Source organism: Antrostomus carolinensis, unplaced genomic scaffold (assembly GCF_000700745.2).
Source record: "Antrostomus carolinensis isolate BGI_N321 unplaced genomic scaffold, ASM70074v2 scaffold4991, whole genome shotgun sequence".
NCBI classification, from domain to species: domain Eukaryota; kingdom Metazoa; phylum Chordata; class Aves; order Caprimulgiformes; family Caprimulgidae; genus Antrostomus; species Antrostomus carolinensis.
In genome coordinates, this window is record NW_010294678.1 from 26,848 (window position 1) to 50,866 (window position 24,019).

Below are 24,019 nucleotides of genomic sequence, written 5' to 3' on the forward strand. Positions count from 1 at the left end.
GGAACAAGAGAGGCTCTTATTTTCTTGCAAAGCTAAAAAACACCCATGCTAAAAAAGTAAGTAAGTTTCTTTGGACTGGAGCCAGGTAAAAGGGTGCAGCTGTTCCCTCTACCTAGAGCTGCACAGAGCTCTGATCTCTAGCATAAGTGGGACAATCTCTCCACACACTTACTAAGTGCTCTCCCTACACATTCCATACAGGTTGCTGCAAGCAACAGTCCCCCAGACAGGCTCAGATGTGCAGAGACAGGGGACATCCATGTTGTGCTGTGGATTTCAACACACATCCCTCTTTTTGCAGGGAACCCTGCCCCACACCTCCTCCTCTGGACTCCTGCTCTCTAAGAAGATCACAGTATTTGTACCAATGCCCAGCTGAGGGACACTCACATTTCTTCTGCTGCTCCCGGATATTCTCCCTCCATTCTGCCCTTTCGTAGTCCGATGAAATGAGGAACGTGTAACTCTGTCCAGGAAAAGAGAAGAAAATAGGGTATGCATTAGTCTGACCACTGAGAGCAGGCCTGCCTGCCTCCCACCCTCCTCCAGTAGAAACTGTTGGACATAATGCCCTTCTAGTACCCCTGCCAGTTGCCCCACATCACAGCTCGGTCAGTGACAGGCTGGACTCTGGCAATGTGCCTTCTCAGCAATGTGCCAGTGGTACCAACATGGACTCCTGCCGCCAGAGCTTTCACAGAGCTCCACCCTGCAAACAGCAGCTGTGTCCCTGGCAGCATGAGGTCCTGTGGTAATTCTGTGCTACTCCTCACAACAGTTGCACCAGGAAACACAAAAGCCTCCAGCACAGGCCTAGACACTCATGCAAGCTGAGGAAGCAGTGACCAGCTTGTGGATTGTCACTGATTAGTAACAGGATCTAATGTGAGTCCTTTGCCATGTGCATGGAAAGGCTGCAGTGACAGGTTACAGCTACCAGAGCAGGGGGTACCTCTGGCACACTGAGCACCCCACAGTGCTGAAGGGGATTGTTCACAGCGATTCAGCGTCCCTGGTGCCACGTGCAGCCTACAGTCCTGAGGAGACGGCCCTGAGTGCACTGAAGGGGAGTCTGTGGCAGAACTTTATCTTAGGTGAAGAGAGCCATTCCTATTGCTCTTCCAGGGCAGGTGCTGATGTAGGGGATTAATTTCTAACGTTACTTTTAAATACCAACACTGCACACAAATTAGTCACAGCCTTACAGAATGTCATCATAACCTTTGGTGTAGCAAGGGCTGGGTGTTTGCTGCTTGGAAAGTGCTTTCAGGCCAGACAGTAGAGAGCATGAACACCTCCTTGCACAACAGCATATACAAACACATGCACACCCACTCCTCGACCTCTGTCTCATGCACTGAGGGAGACCAGAAGAGCCACTCACCTTGCCATTGCGATTGTGTACCCGGAAGGCCATGTTGGGAGACATCAGCAGTAGGAGGGATTCCTGCTCTGAGAGCTTCTTTTTCAACCTCTCAATAACCTTGCTGCCCTTATTGGCCCTCTGAAGCATGGGGGAGAGGAGACAGAGAACACATGTTATTCTCCAACAACTGCTCTCATTTACACTGACAGACATTTTAAAATCCACAGTCCCTTCCTTCTTTCAGTAGCCAAATGGCCCCAGGCAGGAGAAAAGCTGTCAAAGGATCCACAGGGCTCCCAGCTGCTCAGGAAGATGTCACCTGCAGTATCTCTATTCTCAGACTTGGCTCTGTTTCCCAGCTGCCCTAAAGGTGCAGAGGTGCATGGCCACTGTCTGAGCTAGACCCTGCACTTTCTGTTCCAGAGTCCAGTCAGCATAATTGCCATTCTCCTTGTATTTGCTGATGCTTTGACACCAGTGAAGTCAGAAAAAGCTTCAAAAGCATAACTGAACCCGCAAAAATTCAGAAGGAGGTGACTTCTGACCAAAATCACTTGCAGAATCATACTTTAACAGCAAGAAATTGGCATGCCATACTCCCAGTCCCTCTCGTGTCCACAGCGTAAGAGCCCCATCTCCACATGGATTCTCGGGAACAGCAGTCACAGGCGATCCCATGCAAGCAGAGGAGCTACTGGGTACAGATACAGGGTCTTTTCGTTTCTGCCTCCTCACAGGACACGATAACTCAAGCTATGCACTAAGACAAGCAACGATGGGCTGCAGAGAGTCTGGATATCACTGATAACAGCTGCACCATAAGCCTCTGCTGAACAGTCTGTTTTAGCACAACTCCCCGTGCTGTGCAGCTCTGGGAACGCTGCTTCTGTCAGCACCTCATCTCAGCAGAGACACTGAGTCTGGGCTTGGCACGAAATACTCAACCCCTTTTACCTTTTCACGTTGGATGTCATTCTTGATCTGGGAGATCTTGATCTTCATGGCATCCAGTTCCTCATCAGGTACCAGTGGGATATTGGGCACTGCCTCAGACTCATCCACCATTTGGAAACTAAGGTCAGTGAGCGGGATGTACCATTTGCAGTCATACTGCTGGCTTTTCCTGAAAGACAGAGGGTCCAAATCTTTTACTGGTGTTTGGCAACACCTACTTCCTCCTTCCCACAAGCCCTTCCCCACTACAGTGCATAAGATACAGAAATGGGCGAAACTTCACTGTGACTCCCATGCAGAACAGTCTGGTAAAGGGCTGCTTTCCAGCAAGGAAGCCTAGAAGGGCCAATAGCCAGTACAGCACATAACAAAGCACCTGGTTTTGTGATTTAGTTCTTTTCATCCTAAGAAAACCACCAAGATCTTTTGCAAGCCCTTTCAGTCCTGCGTGATCTCTCTTTGAAGCACCCATAAAGGCAAAGTTCAAAAGCCATTTCCATGGCTCTGACCTGGGTCCAAAGCCAGGTCTCCCCTGCCTGAGCTAGGAGGGCCAAGTGGAGCAGATGAGCCAATATGTATAAACTCTTTGCAATCCAACTAGAAGAGAGAAACTACAGCTCCTGACTGCCATTCTCCAGTGCTCTCACCAGGATAACCAGTTCACTTCTTAAGTATTTCATGTGATTTATTCCCTCTCCACCACTCCTCTGAGGAACATCCACTATTAGGAACGTCCCACTGTTTTGAAGGTTCATTCCTCAAAAACATGTGCTTCAAAAAGGGCAAGGACAACTTGCCCTCCTTGCTTGAGGAGGGCACGATGAGAGTGGTATCGCACAGCAGAACATCCACCAAATGAAGAAAAGCCCTCAGTGCTTTATCAATAAAGGTTCCTCTCCCCTCATTTGTGGAAAAACGTTAACAATACTGTTTGTATACCTGTGCTTTGGGGTTGACACATAGTCTGTTTATTGTAACTTTTCAATTTTTCTGCAAAACTATTAACTGGCTGTAGCTGCAAGGCCAAAATAAATAACCTTAGTAACAAAAGAAAGTGAAGAATGTCACCTCTTAAAAGAAGAGGCAGGGAATGTGTGGTAGAAAAATGAATGGCATTTCTTCAGAATACCAGCAGTTACAGCATACGCTATTTTCCTAGGAAGGCACAGGGTAAGGGGGAGGAATTAACTTTTCCTGAGGGATCAGGACTTGGCCAAGGTCTCATAACAGTCACTTCCACCTTGCTGGTCATTCCTTGTCTAACTACATCTTGAGTATTATGGTTACCCAGGTCTAGGGTATTCATATGCAATTAAAATTGCTGGCTAAACCAGGATTCTTCTGAAGCTGAGATGCAAAACACATAGGCCAGAAGGAAAACCTCACCCTCCAATCTGCTTCTTGAGCTTGGCACACAGGAACAGATCAGTAAAAAGAAAGACATGACGTAGTTTGCGAGCCCCCTCAACCAGCTCCACCATGAAACTGTCCTTCAGGAGCTGCCGGTGCTGGTGAGAAAATAGAAAAAACGTTTTAGTTATTGCACTATGAGCCCCAGATTTGGTACTGAGGCAGATTGTTCCTTAGACATGACTCCTACCAGAGCCAATTCAGTCTAATGCAGAAAAAAGGCTGTTAAATGCTCCTTACTGCAAGCTCTGCTCCCTGCTGCTGCCCTCTCTCCTAGAGGCAGAAATGGCCACACGTCTCCTTTCTTATCTGGTTCTGGGTCAGACTTGAGGCTTCTCTCCATCACCTGTCCCTGAGCCCAAGTGTAATTTATCGAGAGTCACTGCCCAGCTTCTGCATACGGAAGGGCCAGAATCGCTGACAGCACATCATCCCCCCACAAACCAGCAGAGAGCAGCAAACACCACCTTTCTCAGAGTCACTCACCCAGCCACTGAATTCAGCTCAAGCTACCCCACCAGGGAGAAAGAGGAGTGAACACCTCCACCAACACCTCCGCTCCCCATTCACAGCAGTAGTTTGTCAACATGAACAGCTGAATGCCATTGCTGCTGCTTTAGTACAAGTGCTGTTCAGGGATGATTCCTAAACAAAATGTGTGCCCAGCAAACTTCTCAGTAGTCCCTTATCAGCCTATGTTTAAATAGGACCATCTGGATATGCCCCCACCCCATGCCTACTTAAATCTCTTCTACATATCATATAAGCACTCCCCAAACCTAGAAGATGCAAAGCAGCTGTACAACCCTGATGCCTTTACTCCTGTTTCTAGTCCTGGGGAGCTTTACAGTCTCCTAAATAAGAGGCAGACAGTGGTAGGCAGCAGCATTGCTTTCCTAATGCCCTTATTGGGACTCAATAGCTGAAAGAGGAAAAGGCCCGAGCAGTGGCCCAGAGACAGATGGCTGTGTGCCATCTGTCACTGTGTACCAGTGACCAAGTGCGTAGTTTCAAGCTCTACTCTATGCTCAGGCCTTCTCCTCCTGCTCTGATGGCAGGATCAATAGGAACCTGAGTGCTGGAATAGCTGTCTCCCACTGATTTTCAAACAGAAGTCAGGGGTATTAAGCTTTGGGCAAAATTTACTCCCAACAGTACATAACTGTCAGCGTTGCCTTGCTTCACAGCCAGTACAGTACAAGTAGGAACCATTAACTTCTCCCCACAGGTATGCTAAGGTACTTTTCCTGACCCATACTATTTCCTTGCTATTCCAGCTGAGAGGACACTCCCCTGACACCACAATTGACATGTGACACATACCATATACACCTAGACAGCACCACGGCCAGGGACAGGAGAGATCTGCTGACACTGCCCAGCACTAACCAACACCACCTCGTGCTGTCTCACTGGCAGCCTTCTCCAGGTCCGTGCTCGGGACCTGTCAGTACGACTCACTCCCAACCTGTAGTATCCCTGGAATCCCCACGCTGGGAAACATCACATGAAAACTCAGTTTCCAAGAGGCAACTGTGCTCAGCTGTGCAGCAGCATGCAACAGGAAAGCAGTTAACCTGGGCAAGGACAGGACAGCCAAACCAGGACTGACACCATGGGTTATGCCCCATGGGTTTCATTTGCTGCATGACTTAACGAGCCCTGAACACATTGACTGCAGAGGGTGTGGGAGTGCAAACCCCCATGCTGCCTCTCCTTCCGCCTACCATTCTTCCCATCTTGGCTCTCCAAAATGAAGACAAACCACATCAGTCCTGAGCCCAGCAGGCATCATGGCAAGGAACACAAGACAGAGAAGTGCCCTTGCAGACATAACTCTTGTTTCCACGCTCTGTCCTACAGCACCCTAAACTTCCTGACAGGGACTAAGCGCCTGCATTTTCTTGTCTGCAGCTGCTCTATCACCACAGCTAGCTGTTAAAGCACACCTAGCAGTGTCAGCATCTCATCCTGACGCTGCCTTCCATTACACAAAGGTCCTGGAAATCTGTGAGCAGCAGCAAAAGCCTTTCCCATAGTGCCAGGAAGCAAGGCTGCTCCCTAGCAGACTGTTGCACCATCTCTGGGCAGGATTCTGTGGAGATCTGGTATCCAGCAGTGATTCAGGCTCAGAAAGGCCTGTACATATGTTAATGTTTATTTTTAGGTGGGTGTGATTCTCCTGGCTTCTCCTCAGTGGTTTTGGAGAGAACGCCTGCCTGCATTAACGTCTCTGCTGCTGATGCGCACTTGTGCATGCCTCCCAGTCCCGCCTGGCAAACACACCCCCGGCAGGAAACTAGAAACACTGAGCTTTAAAAATAAGTAAATAAAAAGGAGCAGGTATGTTGTCAGTAGCAAAAACACTCTCCACGGCTGCAAAGAATTTCATTTGGGAGCAATAATGAAGCAGGGAAAGATATTTTCTGAGTGAGCCAAAACCCTGATCTCAGGTTTTAGATCTGATGCATATTAATTACACTGCAAATCAGCTCAGCTCCTCTGGGGCAATGAGAATAGCTGCTTGTTGCCAGCTCAACCTCTGCTCATTGTTCGTAGGTGTAAAGATGTTCTCACAGCTTACTCATCTCTGCTGCGCAGCAGGATGTGGTACTGTCCCTTCCCGACCCAGCAGGGACATGGCACGGTCCTGACCTGGCCTTCTGTCCCCCTCTGCCAGGCACCAGGAGTGTGTGACATCAGCCCAGCACCCCGCTGAGAGTTCCTAGCTGAAAAATATCCCAGGCTAGTCCAGAGCACAGACTCAGCACCCCATACTGGGAAGATGTCTCTGGTGGCAGAGACAGGCCAAAACCATGGCCAGCAATGTGTTTCTTCACAGGCGATGGAGGGCACAGGCCCACAAGAGCTGTTGGAGGGCTGTGAAGGACGCTGCTCAGCCCTAGGTCAGCCCCCTGGTTTTGGCAGTATTCCAGTACCATCATCTAGACCAGAGCATTTTGAAGACAAGCACGTCCTCAAGCAAAAGGAACCCCGTACAGAGGCACCAGTGACTGGAAACCTTTGTGTCAGGCCTCCACAAAGTAAGAAAAGAACAGCCCATCAGTATTCCCTGCAGCAAGGCTACAGACCTTCCCCCACGGCCTGCCTGTGGTCCAACTAGGCCACCCCTTCTCCTGCCTTCTGAAGCTGCACCTAACCTGCTGCTGTACAGTCCTTGGCTGTCACCACCCAAGCAGACTTCCCCCAAACAGCCATGCTCTCTGTCCCACATCTCCCCAAAACCCAAGCAGAAAGCTCAGCCATATGATGCCAAAACAGGGGTGTGATTCAACAGCCTTCATACTTCCCATCTGAGACTGAAGTACCACTCATTTGCACCGAGTTTATTTTGGCTAGCACTTCTGGGTACAAAATACCCTGACTGACATGAGAGACGGTGCTGCCATGAGGCAGCAAAAAGTCTTTGGCCGCATGATCTCACAGAAGGAGAGCTGGATGGGAAGAAGACAAAGCTGTATTTCCTAAGGCTGACTGGAACAGAAGCAAAGAGGTGAAAGGGATGTATTCCAGTCAGCCTCTCAGAGGAAAACACTGAGCTTCCCAGACCTTTCATTCTTCATGTCTTCTTGCTCGTGAGCTAGTTGGGAAAGTCTCCCCTCAGCAAGCAGCAGGGGTAAACTGCCACAAAAGCAACCAAGTATCTGGGGAGGAGAGGACAGGAGAAAACATTTGTGGATCAACTCAGGAAATCTCTCCTCACAGGGGCGTGGAGCTTGATATTGGATCTAACTACCAGCTTCTCTTGGAAAACAAGACTTTCCTTAAGGCTGGGCACAACGGGCATGCCCCAGGCTGCTCAGCAGGAGTGGTGCAGAGGAGGAACGCTTCCAGCAAAGGGTCACATCCTCTGTTGCAAATGATTCATCTTGCTGGGAGGGTTCAGCAGGTCAGAGGAAAACAATAAAAGGATTTCCCAACTGGCTTACCAGATCCCTGCCAAACCCCACAGTGAGGGAGTGCAGGGCACCTTGCTGGACCTCCTGACATGAGTCAGCCCATCCCACCCCATCCTGGGGGAGCCAGCAGCCCCCTTCAGACAGGACCAGTGCCAGTCAGATGCCCCTGCCACATCAGCTCCACAGGTCTTCTAGCAGTTTGGGAACCAAAGCCCACTTTGGTCAGCTCCTCCTACCCAGGCCATTCCTTTGGTGGCCTCCTGTTAATCAGGGTCTCCTGAAACATGACATCTTTTGGCTGGATGATCCTGCTGTACGTGACATACAACAGCCTATGTGTGGGACACCACCCCTGCCTTGTTTCCAAAGTTACTCTGTTAAGGTTACCAAGGTGTTAAAGGTTTCCTAAAATACCCTGAAAGGACATACAGACTACAAAACACCAAAGAAACATTCAAGAAAACATGAGCTTAGGATCAGAGTGGCAGTACAGTGGCAGGGTGACCCCTCTCTTCCACAGACAGCCCCAGGACTGTCAGGTGTCCGGCACAGGACCTCAGCTCAGCTATAGGATGATGTACCAGGAGGCCTGGGGGAAAACTTCCTATTTTGTATCATATAGGAATGAATTAGGATCATCTTTAGTCTCTCAAACAGGGTCAGGGCTGACTGTTACCTTCAGTGGCTCTTGCAAAGCTCCTGTGCTGGTGCACTCTACGTCCCAAGTCTCCTTTCAAGGACCTGCTTCCCTTTGCATGTTTTCACCTGATTCTTCTCCCACCCATCTCAGTGCTCTGGACAAAATAGCTCTCCCTGTACATTTTTCAGGGCTTGGATATCCTCTTTGGATTGCCTGTTGCTGTCCTCTTCCTCTTACCTCTGTCAGTGAGCATCTCTCCCTCCTCTGCTACCAACCTCACCACTACCTGTATGCTCATCTATTCATCCTACAGTGTTTTTGTGCTGTTCGCATATGACAAATCCTTCTGCTGCCACGTACTGTTTAATTCCAGGAAGTGTGGCAGAAGATCAGCTTGTCTGTGATACATTACAAAAAGTAGAACTTAAAAATCTACTCATCCAGAACCACAGCTGTACAAAAGGCCATCTCCTCACTCGTGTGCCGAGGAAAGAGCTCATCCGATGTGGTAACAGCAGAGGCCTGCAGCGTGCGTGGGTGAGAGCCCCGGGAAGGACTGGAACATGTGTGGTGCAGGAGGAGGAGGGTAAAAGCAGGAGATGGGTATTGGCATATGTCAGTGAGGAAGAGGTGGTTTAGCTTTCTGCAGAGCGTAGGAAGAAAATTATTCCTTGTGTGTGTGTGTGCGTGTTGCAAGACCAGCAATGCAGAATAAAGGGATGCTCTGCCTAGGGAGCTAAACTGGCTGCTCCTTGAGCATTTTAATAGCCTTTTCTTTTTTCTTTCCAAAGCTCCTGTCACCAGGAGCTCTCTGACTCTGGCTGGAAGACAGAGTGTGAAGCATCCAAGATAATTTTTGAGTGCTCTATTGCAAACATCTGCCTGAGGCCTCCAGAAGCAGCAGGCCTCTAGCTGCGCATGGCTGCCTCTGTCTAAGCTTAGCTCCCAGCTTTTCAAAGACTTTAGTTTGTGTTTCTGCTCCCTTGCAAATGTCCTTTGTCCTTTCTCTTCCCTAACACACTTGATCTCTACCAGGTTAAACAGGAGACCAAGATAATGATACCCAGTCCCTGACTGCAGTTTAAAATCACATTTAGAATCATGGTAGAGTAGCTTGGCAAGCATCCTCTTCCCTCCAGGGCAAGAGAAAAGGTACACAGTAGCTGATCCAAATGCGATCTAGTGGGCTTGATCCCAGAAGGAACTGCCTGTCAGCCTTCTTGTTTCGGACTGGTGCTGATGAGACCAGACACTCAGCCAGCAGAGTGACCCAAAACTCAAAAAGTCTTAATTTTTAGGCGGCTCCATTCCTCCCTGCCGCGGTGGGATCATGCCAATACCACTGTGACCACTTCAGAGAGGGTGGGACTGCATGGCCAGGGGCAAGGCGGAATGGCAGCCACCACCACTCAGATTGGTCTGAACTGCCATGAAACAACATCCTGCAAAGAGCATTAGATGAGCAGCAGTCAAGAAAGGAATCACTGTCTCCCAAATGAACTCTGCAATTTTTTGGAGTTTCATTAATCCCTGCTGTACAAGGACAAATGGAATTAGCTGGAAACACAAGCCTTTACTTCTGTCAGGGGAGGACAACACAAGCTCAAGAAAGACCAGCAGTGAGCCAATAAGATGCCTGCTCCATGGTTATAAGGGGTGGAAGATTTTCCACCACTCCCACTCTGAGTCAGCAGGTACAGTGCTACTCAGACCCCTTTTGCCTCCATGCATTTGTTTGGTTATTTAGAGGGTTGGCAAAGTGGATATCTGCAGATAATCCATCAAAAATCCTAAAAAAAGTAAAACCACAAAAGTAGAAAGATAGGAAGAAAAGGAAGGAGCAAGAGAATGCAGCAGATCAGGCTGAATGGAAACATACTCAAAAGCCCAGATCAGCCCTCCTGGCTCCCCTGTGTTGCCAGGGCAGGGCTGGTGCTCTCCTGGCTCCTCCATACTGCAGCCCTCAGCAAACCACAAAGCACAGAAGACTGACTACAGTCAGCCTGGCAGGCAGCAAGGACCAAACTATGTGTTGGTAGGCTTAACCCACCAATACTGCCTTCCCTGTTGTAGCCCTTTCTGTCCCTCTGGTGAATGGTTTTACTCCCTTTCAGTTTCCCTTACATTCAGTTTATATGTGTAAGTCTAGAATTAGAAAAAAGCCTACTGAGCTAAGCAGAATCAGGGGGCTGGTGTGCAGGAAGGACACATGGCATCATGCAGGAAGACAGCAGACAGGTCAGACTGAGCCAATGCTCCCAGAGCAGGGGATCACCTTTTGCAAAAGGGAGGAATACTGTGCTGATGAGCCTGTACTCTCTCCTGACCTGCACTCCTCTCCTCAGCAGCCTGTCACTAGGGAGATTAACAACTGGCTGCTTTCCCCAGTTCAAAGCAATCCTGGAAAAAAAAAAAAAAAAGCTGAAGCAAAAGGCTGGCAAAGGAGCTTTGACTCCTCCCCACGACACACTCAGAAAGGAAAAATATTCCACATAAAAGGCAAGGACTGGGAAAAAAAGATAACCGAGATCCAGCACCTAAGCAATACATGACGGGAAGGAGCTGTTTTCCCTCCTTCCTTCCCACCAAGGAAATTTCAATGGGAGGAAGACAAATAACGAAAAAAGCCATCAAAGCAAGCTGGTGATTCATTAAAATAAAAAATGCATAATGCATTGAGAGCAGTCAATTAGGAGATGCAAACTGCACACTGTCCTGTCACCCTACGGGAAGCACAAGCAAGGCGAGTGGGAGGAAAGGATAAGTAGAAAAGGAAAGATTTACAGGCATAAACAAAACCCAGCTATGACCCCAAGCTGAGTAGCTTGTAGGAAGGAGCAGCCATCACTAATCCAAGTAGTAATAGTAGCTGGGAGCAGACTCATGTCTCTGGATTACTATGAAGAGAGGGAACATACTTACTCTCTAGGCAGAGCTGCATCAACTGGGGCATTATCATTTTGAAAAAAAGTGGGATATTGGTGCCAAATGACTAAAGGAAGTATCCACCATCAGATTCCCAGGGTGGAAGAAAAACTCTGGTAAGCAAGAGAAGCAAGTTGTTTTCTTCCCTGGGCTCAGTGCAAGCTGTGTGCAGTGAGGGAGAACACAAAGGGTTCCCAGTCCCCTCCAGCACACTCCACAGCCCTCTTCTTGGGTATGTCTCCTTCTTTCCTTCCCCACATCATACATGGAGTCACTGCAGGACCAGTGAGAGAGTGAACAAGCCTGCTGAGCCTAATCCTGACAAGCCTCCCCTTCCTGCTTTTTAAGATCTGAGAAATACACCACTCCAAAAAGAGATCATCGGGATCATCCTCCTGAGCCTGCCCCTCTGCCTGAGCCCTGGCACCTCATTAGGATTCAGCATGACACTTTCAAAGCCTGCATCCCTCACTGAGACAACCAGAGAGCACAAAATGCTCCCTCCCCTGCAAAGGGGCATTCTAGCCTGTGATTTCAGCTACGACTCAATCAGCATCCACTTTAATGAGGCCATCTACTATCGCTGAGGCCCTGGTGACTGATGCCTCAGCTTCTACCTCAGCCTTCAATTGCTCAGCCCCTCCTCTTCTTTTCTCAGCTGCAGACTTCCTCAGTTGACTGTATGAGACAATGAGCAAGACTTGCAGGACAAAGTGCACCAAATTCCCAGTATTGCAGCTTCTAGCAAATCTCTGTCAGTTGAAAATCAGTTTAACAGCTAAAAGCAAGCATGTTTAGCTGACAGAATTTGGGAATACATCATGAGGGTTCATGGTATCTCAAAAATCTCCTGGGCTTTGCAAGAGATATTTTTGTACAGGGTAATTTGGGTCACTTTTGATCAGACAGTGTCTCTGGCATGCTGCCACAATTCCTCTTACACATACACTACCTGAGCTGCACCTCTCTCTTCCATCTCCTACATCCTTCTCTCTCTTAATACTTCTGTCAGTCCTGGCCTTTCCTCATCAGGAAGGACTGAATTGCTTTCTAATTAAATTATGAGGCAGATGAATCAAGCCCACTGAGGCATGCAGGACTTCATGGTTGTGTAGCTCTGTGCTCTCCTTGCACAACACTGCATGCAGGTAAAGGAAATGCACATCTTAGAACTTTGTGCATGTAGTCTAGCTCCCTAGTAGAGATGAGAAAACTTGAACTACACCCTTAGGAGTCAATCACCTCCCTCATTTATTTTGCTTCCTAGTCCCATTTACAGTGTTGTTCTTTAGAAATGAGGATGCAAAAAGTGAGATTTCTGGCAAGAATGACGATTCGGGAAAACAGCTTTTCCTAATCTTTTATTATTTCTGATGTTTCCTCATCTTTTTCTCCTCTCAGGCTTCCTGTTTGGTTTCAGTTTGCAGGTAAAATACAAATCCATTTAGTGCATAGCAATAGGCATCACAGAAATTATGTATGACAAATTATTACAACAATGCTAAAGACAAAACTCTAATCATACTTTCCTCTGGGTTACCACATCCTTTAGAGAACAAGGACACTGCATAAACTGTATCTTAGCAACAAACAAAGGAGCAGCATAACTTTCTAGCCCGCTCTACAGAAAAGGCAGAACCAGTATTTAGAAACTGAGAAAATAACGAAAGCAGGAAGACTCACCTCCCCCTTCTTTACAGTCATGGACTGCCGACGAGGTGTGATCTCCTCATTGATGCTGGAGAGGAAGTTCTGCGAGATGCGCAGAGCGTCCTGCAGGAGTGGATGATCAGGGTGGCTTACTGGAGTGTGCTTGAGCAAATCCTGACACCAGGAACACAAAGAACAGAACTGTGAGCAGCACTGGAAAGCAGAAGGGCCTGAGGGCCCCTAACTAGAGCTATAGGACAAGATGCTCCAGCTTATTCTTACAGATTAGAGCAAGGCTTTATCTCCAGAGGAAGATGATAATACTCTGCACTTCTTGGTAACACCACTGAAGAGGCAGCAGGGTCCTATCTATGGACTCCCTCCCCTTAGTGTAAAGGGAAGAGGCTTTCATGCAGCATCACAGGTTTATTTTTGAAGTCCTGCAGCTCCATGGAAAATATGAAGGGCAAAGAAAATCGGAAAGGAGCCTAAAGTTTGAAAACTACCCTTCAGATACTTACATGCAGGACAAGTGTGCTGCGAGTCACTCGATCCACTGGCTTGTATAATAGAGCTGTGGAAAAACAACAAAAACAAAAAAAAGGGCAGCAGGAACATAAGGAACATAAGGAAGAGGCACCTAACTACAGCCCTGATAGAGCAACTTGTCCAATGCAACTGAATACACAGGCTCAGATTTATTAACCAATGAGCTACTGGAAAATTCCCTTCTCTGAGGTTAATGTGCTGTACAGCCAATAAAACACACATGAACACCCAGAGGAAATAAACATGTTCCACAGCAAACAGATGCCCACTTGTGAGACAGCCCTGCTGGCCAGAGGATGAGGAGCACACAAGGTAGTACAAAACAACTGCACACAGCACGGCACACTTCTGACAACTCCCTGGTCCCATAGGTCAGAATCAGGCCTTGCACTCTTAAAGTTGCCAAGGAGGTCCCTGAAAGGTTGGCAGTGCTTCCCTCCTTCTGGAGTTCAGCATGACATGTTGAGTGCTTCCAAATCCTGATAACAGGCCAAAACCAGGAAGGGCATTAGCTTTTATACTAGTGAGTATGGAAGCTTCTTATCACATAGGTTGTCTTCTACTTATGTGCACAGAGACAAGCACCATGCAACTTGATCTTGACCAGGCTCTCCAGATGCTACCAAAGAGCACAACCCATATAACAATAACTACTAGGACTGTGTTTGTGCTATCACTGGGTAGCAGATGTTATCTTAAAATCACAGCAGTCCTTTGGTTGGCCTGGTTTTGCCCAAAGGGACTGATGAGGTTTTAAACTAGGCAGGGGCTTCCCCATGCATGCATGCAGCTTACTATGTACAAGCTCTGCTACTTAGCAAGAAGGAACTGATTTCCCAGTTAGAGCCAGCAGAGACTCCATAACCTTCAAGCATTTAAAAAGTAAAAGGGAGAGTGGAAGTTTGGCAACAGCAACAGTCCTGACAAACCACAGTCTCCTCTGCATGGATCACTCACTTTCCAATGAATTTTTCGTCGCCTGATCTTTAGATTCCTTTGTGCTTCTAGCCTTTAGATTCTAAAAGAAAAAGAAAACCCATGTAGCAGAGAGTCAATCACCTTGAAATATCACATGGGAATGTAAGAGACTACCTGCTCCTCCAAGGGAGGGCCTAAGTGTGAATGGAGGACAGCCCTATCATAATTCAAGTGAAGGAAAATTGTGTTTTTCTTCTTGGTAAATCCACCACTGCCATGTCAGAGGCACTCACACATCTCAAATATTAAGCAATATTCTTAGAAGTGCATGTCCATAGAGATGCAGCAAAGCAGGGAACCTCCTATAGCGACAGGGATGGAGTTTTTAAATCATCTGCAGGAGAAAGACATGTCCATAGGGATGCAGCCATTGTTACAGCACGGGTACACCACCAATAAATGAAGTACAGGATGAGTGCTCAGTACCCCCAGGTTATACTATTTTATACTGTACTCAGAGCTGGGTGACCTTGAAAAAGTCACCTTTCCTTCATGGCAGAAAAGGAACAATGCCTGTGACGCTTCCCTTTGCTCATGGACTGTGAAGCTACATGCACTAATGTGCTGAGCTCTGAAATCCTCACCACAACACATATGTAAAAGTATCATCACCATCATTCCAAATACAGTAGATACTAGCACGATTTCAGAATTATCCTTCAGAAAACAGCAAAACCAAGAGACCACTTTTGTACAGAGCCCAGGACTCTGGGGCCTTAATCTCTATTCTGTCTTCCAGGGACTACCATCATACTATCTATACATATTACTACTAATAAATGGGAAAGTCCATGAAATGCACTTTAGTACTGAAAAAAAAGTAAGCACAAGGGAAGCTACTTATTACTAATGAGTTGACACCACTAGAGCACAGAAGTGGTAAGGCAAAGGACCAGAACTTGATGGAAGTCCTGAGGAAAGGAGAGAATAGATGACATGTGCATTCTGAGTAGTAGAACAGGTCCCAAAAGGCAAGCCTTGCTTCCCTCATTTCACAGAGGGAACATGTTTTATTTTACCTCTTTCTCATAAAAATCTAAAGGGACATGCAATATTGAACGTACTCAGGAGTTTTTTCAGAGCAATAAATGCCCCCAATATTATTCAGCTCTGATTATTTATCTGCTTGTTTTTAAGGATACACATATGAAGTTCATGTTTTCTTGGCAATTGAGTTCTTGAAGATATAATCATCATAATGCAAATAGTCAACAAGACCATGCACTGCAGACAAAACTGGTGGCCTGGGAAGCCTGAAAAAATATTCAAAATGCTTTGACACAAGGTACTTGTCTTAAAAAGAGGAAAACAGAGCAGCCCAATTAATAATATTATAGATTATGGTTGACTTACTTTCCTTTTTAAACAGAGAGCTACTCACTCCTCCTCTCCGCATCAGTGAAGCCTGCAATTCCACTGACAGCCATAATGCAAGCCATTAAGGATGGCTTTTTACACCACAGTCAGCATCACCATTGGCAAAAGAAATATTTGAGAAACTCAAACACAGGTTTCTCTTCTAGAAATGCATGAAAGTGTCACAGAGCTGAGAAGTTCAAAGCAATGCCAGTTTTCACAAGATTCCCTGGGTGGGGACAGCACATAAAGGCTCTCGATGTGATAACAGCTATTAGCTCCGAGTATAAATCACTGTAAGAACATGAGCCTACAGGAGCTCACAACTCCTCCAGAAGACACGGCTGAAAAGACACTTGGAGGATAGACAGGAGGGACATTGCAGGGTATTAGTCAGATCCAGATGGCTCATGTATCTGAATACCATGACATTACCTCAGAGATTTCAGCAAACTGAGCATTGGCTTGGCAGCATTTCTCTGCTGTCTCCATAGCAACTTCATAGTTATCCACAAAGGCCCGGTACACTCCCAGCTGGCTGGCCTGCAGGAAGCAAAACAAAATAAAATAAACGCTGGAGAAGACGATGGTTTGGGATGGCCAGCCTCAGCATCCAATGGTCAGGTCATGTTTCTTCATGCCAAAGAATCACAGGGAATGCTGAGCAGGCCCAGAAAGACATCTCTGACCCACCAGCTTTGCTTAACCCGCCCAAGTGCTCCCATGCGCCCAGTTCCATCTATGCTGAACAAGTTCACTTGTGAAGGATGTGGAAGCCTGTGAGAATGACACATCCTTATTACTGCCATCTATTTTTCCCTTCTGAAGTGCCAGATTAGTATCTATTAATATTTTAGCTCATTGATGTAACTGGAGCTGCTGGCTACTTGCCACAAAATATGAATCAGACAGGAATGATTCAGCCCAACAGCACAAATGTGACCCCAGTAAGCTACTTGTTGGCTTTTGCATGATGGACACACTAAATCAAACGCAGGTATTAACCCCTATCTGCATTAGTGAACTTTGCAGAGTGCTGAAAACACAGAAGAGAGATCCAGAGCACAGCCTGTTTGGAAGGCAGTGACTGCAGCACTATGTACAGAAAACAGCAGTCTTCCCAGCAGAAGGAATACTCAGTTGGTCCAGAAGAAGATGGAGCAGGCCTCAGAGTGCAGTAATAAGCCATTATTATCAATGAGTCTTAGCACTGATACCATTTGCTGACTCAGGAACTGCAGTCATATTCAAGCCAGAGAACATAAGATCCAGCTCGGGAAATCCCTCGGGTAGCTTCCAAGCTTGTCTGGATTGCAGAACTGGTTTTGTGTCACAGAGCTGCAACAGACTGTCTGTAAACACCTCAGCAGCTTGAACATGCCTGCAAGTGCATGGTCAGTAGTGAGCCAACAGTGGAGTGCTGTAAAAGGCTTCATTAAAGAGAAGTTTGTTACCAGAAGAGCTTACACTTGCCTTACTATTTTTCCAACCTCCCTGACACTTCTGCTCAAGATATGCAACAGGCAGAGCAGTTGACTTTCCCACAGACAGTGCTCTTTTCCTCTCCTGCTCTCTCATAATCATTGTATTCCCCATTCTCTGCGGAGCTTTGTGCAAGAGACGATGGAATAGAAAAAGCCACTCTCAGAAGAACATTCCCTGCAGGAATTTCTTTAGCTAACAGAAGCTAAGAAACAACGAGCCATTTCCTTGGGCACATTTTACTGAGAGACTAGGAACCAGTCTCAACCCTCATACAAAATAACAGTTATGACTGAAGCTGAAGGCAACTGCACTCACTTACGCCAGGGATGACCTGGCCCCAGCAGTGTGGAGAGAATAAAATCTGTATTTGCCACTGGGGCACAATTCTGTGAAGAAGCTGCTGTCAGAATTACTGATCATTTGCAGGACTTGGGATGTTCGGGTTTGGATGATGCCAGCTAACATGGCAGAGCTTTAAAATTTCTTGGTTCCCACATGGCACTCATTTCCTGCTACTCCTGAAAAGTCTTTCTAACCTTTTGTTTTCCTCCTCAAAAACATGTCATCATGAAAACACCTTTTAAAAACTGAGCTTCCAATCAAAGCAATAACGCTCACACACAGTTTTCATGCTGGTTTAAGTTTTCTCTTTTTCAATTAAAAAGAACACACTGAAAATTAAACAAAGCCTTGGTAGAAAAAAATTGGCTTTTGGTTAAAATTTTTTCCATTCCTGAAAAACTACCAGTGATAATATTTGATAAGTATTTCTTCATTTCTAAAAACAGTTCTGAAGTGTTTCCTTTCTAGTTATAAAAAATACGTACAAAATATTTCCCAAAAATGAGAAGCATATTTCACTCCCACATGCCTAGCGTCTTTTTTTTTTTAATTTTCCTTAGTTTCAACAGGAAAAAGGTGGAATAACCGTAACTGATGTCGCAAATGGATCATACTTTGTGCCAGACCACATGAAATTCTAAAACTTCTTACATGCACTATCTATAACTTCAATATACAGTGCTTTGGTTTGTGATATTAAAGAAAATTCATGTCCCCAGGGATCTCAGGATAATAAGGATTCCAGTGTTTAACATCAGATTGCATGACATGACCACAAGTAAACAGTCTGCTCAAAAAGATTTGATGTACATCCTGTATAGATGTCTTGTCATGCCTGATGTTCCTGCTGTCTCTCATCTAGCTGCTTCCCGCTGCCTGCCAAGAATTACCAGCTTTAGCTCAACCAGCAAAAAGTTTGCAATTCCCACTGATCCAGTACCAAACCACCAGAAAGTGAAACTGGTAAGCTAGCTCAAAGCTTCCTGCACTAGAGTAAGTTGCTCCTTTGCTACCAACACTAATCCAACAATATCAACAATTCTGTTACAAATGCAGAGGAATCAGGGGAACATAAAAATAAGAGTGTCAGAAGTGTTTAACTCCTGCATGTGTGATGACCAGCAGCAAGACATGGTCTTAAACAACAGCCTAAGTAGCTGTATGGTGAGTCAAAGCTTGCTCGACAGCCAGCAGTAGTAAAGAACAAATTCAAGTCTTCTTCAGTTAGCGCTGTCTTCATCACTGCACAACATTCTCAATGCAGTTTATGAGGCTCCCAGTTTCAGCAGCCTCTGTATCTTTGCTTCAGCAACCAGGAGCAGGTGGTTTTGTCTTCTTAAACCAGTTGCTCGAATTGCCTATAATGAACTACTCACCAAAGCACCAACTTGACTCCTCCTGGCTAAAATATGCTGGCAGTGAAAAGCAGATTCCCATATTTTGATCTTGAGCTGCTGGTGTGCACGGAAAACATCACCTTCCAGGTCCATCTCCCCCTGCTCCGTAGGGGATGAGGCTGGTGCTGGGCTGCACAGCTGCTAACAATTGAGTGACCCCAGTAAAGCACACTCCCCATCCAATAAACCCCTCACTGGAATGTCACTCCTACCCTGAGAATCAGAGGCACCTCAGGAATGCAGAGATTCTTTTCTTTTCTAAAAAGGAAAAAACAGCTCCTTTAATCCTTTGCTCCCTGCACATGCTAGAGGAGAGGCTAAAGAGGTCAAAAGAATCTGTTAGAATGCAAACAATTTGTCATCTGGCTCAGAAACTCAGCAATTTTAATTCAGCCTCAGGAATATGCTGTATATGTCTTTGTCCTGTTCTGCACTCACAATGTTGCTGAGGTTGCTTGGAGGATTCTCAGCAGCAGGTTGACTGCATCAGCATAGCAGCAAGGGGAACATCAAGGCCAGGATGGTGGTAGAAAAGCAAAGGCAAAGGTGATGACCATAAATCAGAGAAAATCAGCACAAGATAGAGCAAAGCACCACAGAGAGAAGGAAGTATGTGTTTGGTATGTGTATTTCTCATTTTCAGCAATGAGAAATACTTAGCTGTTGGTGTTAAAAAGTATGCTTCTTAACAGTGCCATTCTCCCATCTTTCTCTAAACACGTTTTGATGACACTGCAGACACCCTGGAGATTCAACATTTCTGTGAAATTATATTTCTATTAGTGGCATAGCTTGCTGGAGTCTTTACTTAAAGGCAATGAAACAGCTACTTTTGCTGTAGGTCCTTCACTGCAATGAGGCAAAGCCAGAAGCCTCTCATCTAACCCAGCTAACGGTTTTCATCCCTTCGGTCCTTGCATAGTCACCAAAGGGGCTCGCACCAGCACCTATGAGATGAATGAGAGGTAACAGAAGCTTTGGTGATGGTAGCTGACTCACCAGCTTTTGGAAGAGGTCCCCTACACGTTGCTGGTGACTCCACTGCTGCACTCGAGGAAAGAGCCCATCATAGAATTCTTTGTGTATCTCATAGAGCTCAGGCACTTTGAAGAATATTGTCTCAATCTGCTGACTAGTCAGCACAGGCTGAGAGGTGGTGGCAGCTGCTTTCAAAGGTTTCATAGGCTGAAATGAGAAATGAAGGAAATCGTTATCATGCAAACCAAGTCCATTCACCCTTGCCACAGTACAACACATCCCTCCAGAGAGTTGTTTTTCATCCTATTAATAAGTGATATTTGCATTCACACAACTCCTGAAAGCTAGACATTAACAAGCTCTCTCATGGGGATTGGCCACCTCTAATAGGTGAATTTTCCCAGGATATTAATGATGCAATTAAAATCCCTTTGCACTCCATTTCCTTAATCTCTGTCCAACTGTACAGCAATGTGTCTAATAATTAGCACAGGATACTGAAAGACAGGGCTCCTGGATACTACCACACTAACAACTCCCTGGTTGTGCCATATCCAGTCCTTTCTTTAAGCCTGTCTTTCTCTGCTGGAGGAGTAACAGGTATCCTTTGCACCTGGCAACTTGTAACCCATGGTAGGTGAAGTTCTGGGACACTTTAGATGGAAGCAGCAGTGAAAATTCAAGTACCAGTGAAATGGCATCTGCCACCAGCACTTACCAGCAGCAGAGCCTCCAGGTGGCTCAGGTAGGTTTCCTCACTGGCTAGGATACCTGACAGGACCCATTTTCTCATCTCCAGGCCTTTCTCCAGGTCTGTCTCACTCTACAAAGAAGTTATTAAGGGAAAAAAAAAAAAGAAGAAAAATGAAAATACAAAGGGAAAAAAAAAGGGGGGGGGAGGGAGAAGGAACAAGAATGAGGATGGAGAGCAAAATGTATCATTCAGCTGACCACAGCATACTTGGGTTTTTGCTTTACTTTCTGATTAAAAAAAACAAAAACAAAAACAACCCCCAAAACCCCACCTGTGCTCAATGTCCTGTTTCTAGAAATATGCAAACACAAAACATTAAATAAAATTTTTGTTTACCAGCAACTGATGTCACTTATCTACAGGTGTTAGCTTTAGTCATCCAACTTTGGTGACTCAATTAAGTGCCCAGATCTCTTCACAAAATTCAAAACAGAGAATTTAAAAAAATCAGAATTTATCCTTCTTAAAAAAAAAAAAAAAAATCTTAGGGACCATTGGTTATGTGCAATTCACTCCCTCCTCCCACAAGAGTTCTCTATGATCTTAGTCCAAAACCATATTTCTCTGTGCAGACAGGATCACTTCCCTGCATCTACTCAGATGCACGTGAGTATACAGCAGTTTCAGCCTGACACTGCAGTTAAGATGGTTGTTCTTTCTCACACTCTCTACTATTCACTACATTATTTTCCAGTGCTAGCTTGCACAATGTCTATATTTAGTTAGAGGATGGAATAATCACCACTACTTGGAACGCACATGCTGATTTTCTTATTGGGATTCCATGAAGGGGTTCTTAACCACAACAACTGAAGAAAGAAAGAAAGAAAAGAAAGAAAGAAAAAAAACCCCACAACCAAACATTCATGGGCAACTGTACATCAAGGGAAGACTAATGTCAAGTGTTCAGAGAAGCAGTAATCCCTTCTGTTGAATTTCAATTATCCTTCCTCTCTAAACTGTTACCCAAAAAATGTTTAACCTGATAAAGTGAAACTGAGTATTTCAGTAAACTCTGAAAAATATGTGGCTGACCAATGAAAGTTACAAATAAGGAGAAAAACCTATCTTTTACAGAATCTTATTTCCAGTTCTTTTTATTTCTGTCATTCACAGAAACAGCTTTTTACAATTCCTGAGTCTTTTTATGTTGTCAAATGTCTCTGAGAATGGAGTCAGTAGTTGGATCTGAAAGGGCAGACATTTTCCAAGGGCTTTGGGGAGGTTGTCTGGGGCTCCATCCTACTCCAGTTAATATCCAAAGGAATCTTCAGCTATTGATTTCAGCAGCAGGAGGATCATGAAACATAGCAGTGTGCTCCACTCTATTGGCTGAGCATAAAGCCCTTCTATAACTGACAAAGCAGCTCCATTTAGTTTAGGGTCCTATGCTCTGAACCCTGCAGATGTGTAAGTGAGGTTCATTATGGAGAGAAGGTATCTTGGCTGCAGGTAAGCTCACAGTAACCACATCATTCTGAGTGTGACTTTGAGCCTATACACCACACAAAGAAAGAAATGGATCCTCCCGCTCCCAGATATTTCTGGATTCAGTCTCATCAATAACCATCCTGATTTTTTAACACTTCCATTAAGTTTCACAAGCTATTTTCTAGGCTAAAAGACCTTGCAGCAACTAGTTTATAAAAATTTTGTGAGGTGTCAAATACCACCATCACCTCCTAAATAAAAGTGGCAGACAGAAGCTGTTCTAAGGAAATGAGCAAAATTTACAGGCACATCAGGTATTACATGGAAAGAAGAACTCGCCTTTGCATCCCACCCTTCAGAGAGGTTCAAGAAGAGTCACAGTGCCTTTTAAAATCTTGAAAGGACATCCTAGGGAAGCTAGGAATTTGTAATTGAGCAGTCACATTCAGAAGACTTCAGAAAAGCACTGGTAACAAACTACATGGTAAAATCAATGCTACAACAGATTCTGTGCACCTACAGAACACCCATGTGACTGCCCATTACTTCTCAATCAGAAATGTGCAACAACAACATGACTATTCCTCCTGATTTCTGTACCAGTAGTGCCTGGATGTATACACACCTCATGGACCATTTTATAAGGCATGGTACATACATGTCATCAAGACAGACAGCCCCAAGATGTTTAACAAAGATTGCCTTCATCCGAAGAGGCAGGGATGTAGCTGCTGGTGCGAAGCTTCCAGTAGCACTGGTGCAAGAAAAACACAATATTTCTTGCTTTCCAAAGATTTCTTACAGCACTTGGAAAAGAAAAATGCAGCTTCATAAAGAAGCATTGAAAAAAACTAACAGTGCTCCAAAGTCCTCCCTGCTGAGGATGAGGTAACTGGTCAATATTGACACAGCACTATAATTATCTTTAGCAGGTTCTCTTGGAGGAGGTGAGGATTTAAAAACCAGCTGGGTATGTCTGTAACATCTGTGAAGAGCAGTGCACAATAACAAGTTATTTAAATGATTCAAACTTCCCCATCACAACAGCAGCACAACAGTTTTCCTTATAGCACTGAGAACAGTTTTCCTCTTCACAAATAAAAGCTTTAATTTACGAGCCAGTTCTTGCTGGGTACCACCAGTTGACAGAGACAGCATTTTCTGCCTGAATGTTAATTTCCTCTCTTTAAAAGAGATGCGCTTTCAGAGAGACAAAACATCTCCCAGGACACACTAGAGGCCTGCCTTCCTGGCCATTACCACAAGGTCAGTTTGCAAAGTCCACAGTATTGTCCTAACCCTTTTTAACAGGAGCATTTTCCAAGCGTGGTGCTTGCAGAACTCCAGCCTCAGATGCAGCCAGACAGGGCAAGGCCTGGCTGCTTTAAGCTACAGCGCAGCAGTTGCTGAAGAAACCCCCAGGGGAGTTTATCCAATAATCACATAGCACACTACAAGGTTTCCAATGCAGTATCTCAAATTTACATACAGATTCCTCATACGTGAAAAGATTATCTCCTGCTGCTCCTGCTGTGTCAGGGATCAATACAACACCATGGTGCTGCTGTCTGCATTGTGCTGCCATTCTGTATTTCCTCCCGAGAGCCGGTGCCCTGACAAGAGTTTCCTGCCGAGGGAGGCCTTTTCTCACAATGTCATCTGCAGCCACGCTGAGCAGCATCTCTTGCTGCTAGATGAACATCTGGAAAACAGCCCCTGTGCTTCTTCAGCCTCAGGGTGCTTTTTAAGTCACACTTGTTATGAAACATACTCCAGGACTGAGAAATTCACTGGGAGCTGGTGCCAGCATCAGGAAGAAGGGGAGCAAGCTAATTATTTGATATTACAACATTCCTCGCTTACAGAATTATGAACAAGCTCACC

General features: G+C 45.7%; 1 protein-coding gene across 1 annotated transcript in view; it reads right to left on the reverse strand.

Annotated features, from left to right (window-relative positions):
* BCR (BCR activator of RhoGEF and GTPase) overlaps nucleotides 1-24,019 on the reverse strand; it is a 96,810-nt gene that overhangs the window by 16,166 nt on the left and 56,625 nt on the right. The window contains exons 3-12 of the mRNA XM_010177703.1: nucleotides 20,669-20,773; nucleotides 19,972-20,157; nucleotides 16,184-16,291; nucleotides 14,372-14,432; nucleotides 13,387-13,439; nucleotides 12,899-13,039; nucleotides 3,707-3,828; nucleotides 2,321-2,489; nucleotides 1,385-1,504; nucleotides 391-466 (exon numbers count right to left, since the gene is read on the reverse strand). Coding sequence (XP_010176005.1) covers nucleotides 391-466; nucleotides 1,385-1,504; nucleotides 2,321-2,489; nucleotides 3,707-3,828; nucleotides 12,899-13,039; nucleotides 13,387-13,439; nucleotides 14,372-14,432; nucleotides 16,184-16,291; nucleotides 19,972-20,157; nucleotides 20,669-20,773 — 1,141 coding nt within the window. The remainder of the gene's footprint in view (nucleotides 1-390; nucleotides 467-1,384; nucleotides 1,505-2,320; nucleotides 2,490-3,706; nucleotides 3,829-12,898; nucleotides 13,040-13,386; nucleotides 13,440-14,371; nucleotides 14,433-16,183; nucleotides 16,292-19,971; nucleotides 20,158-20,668; nucleotides 20,774-24,019) is intronic.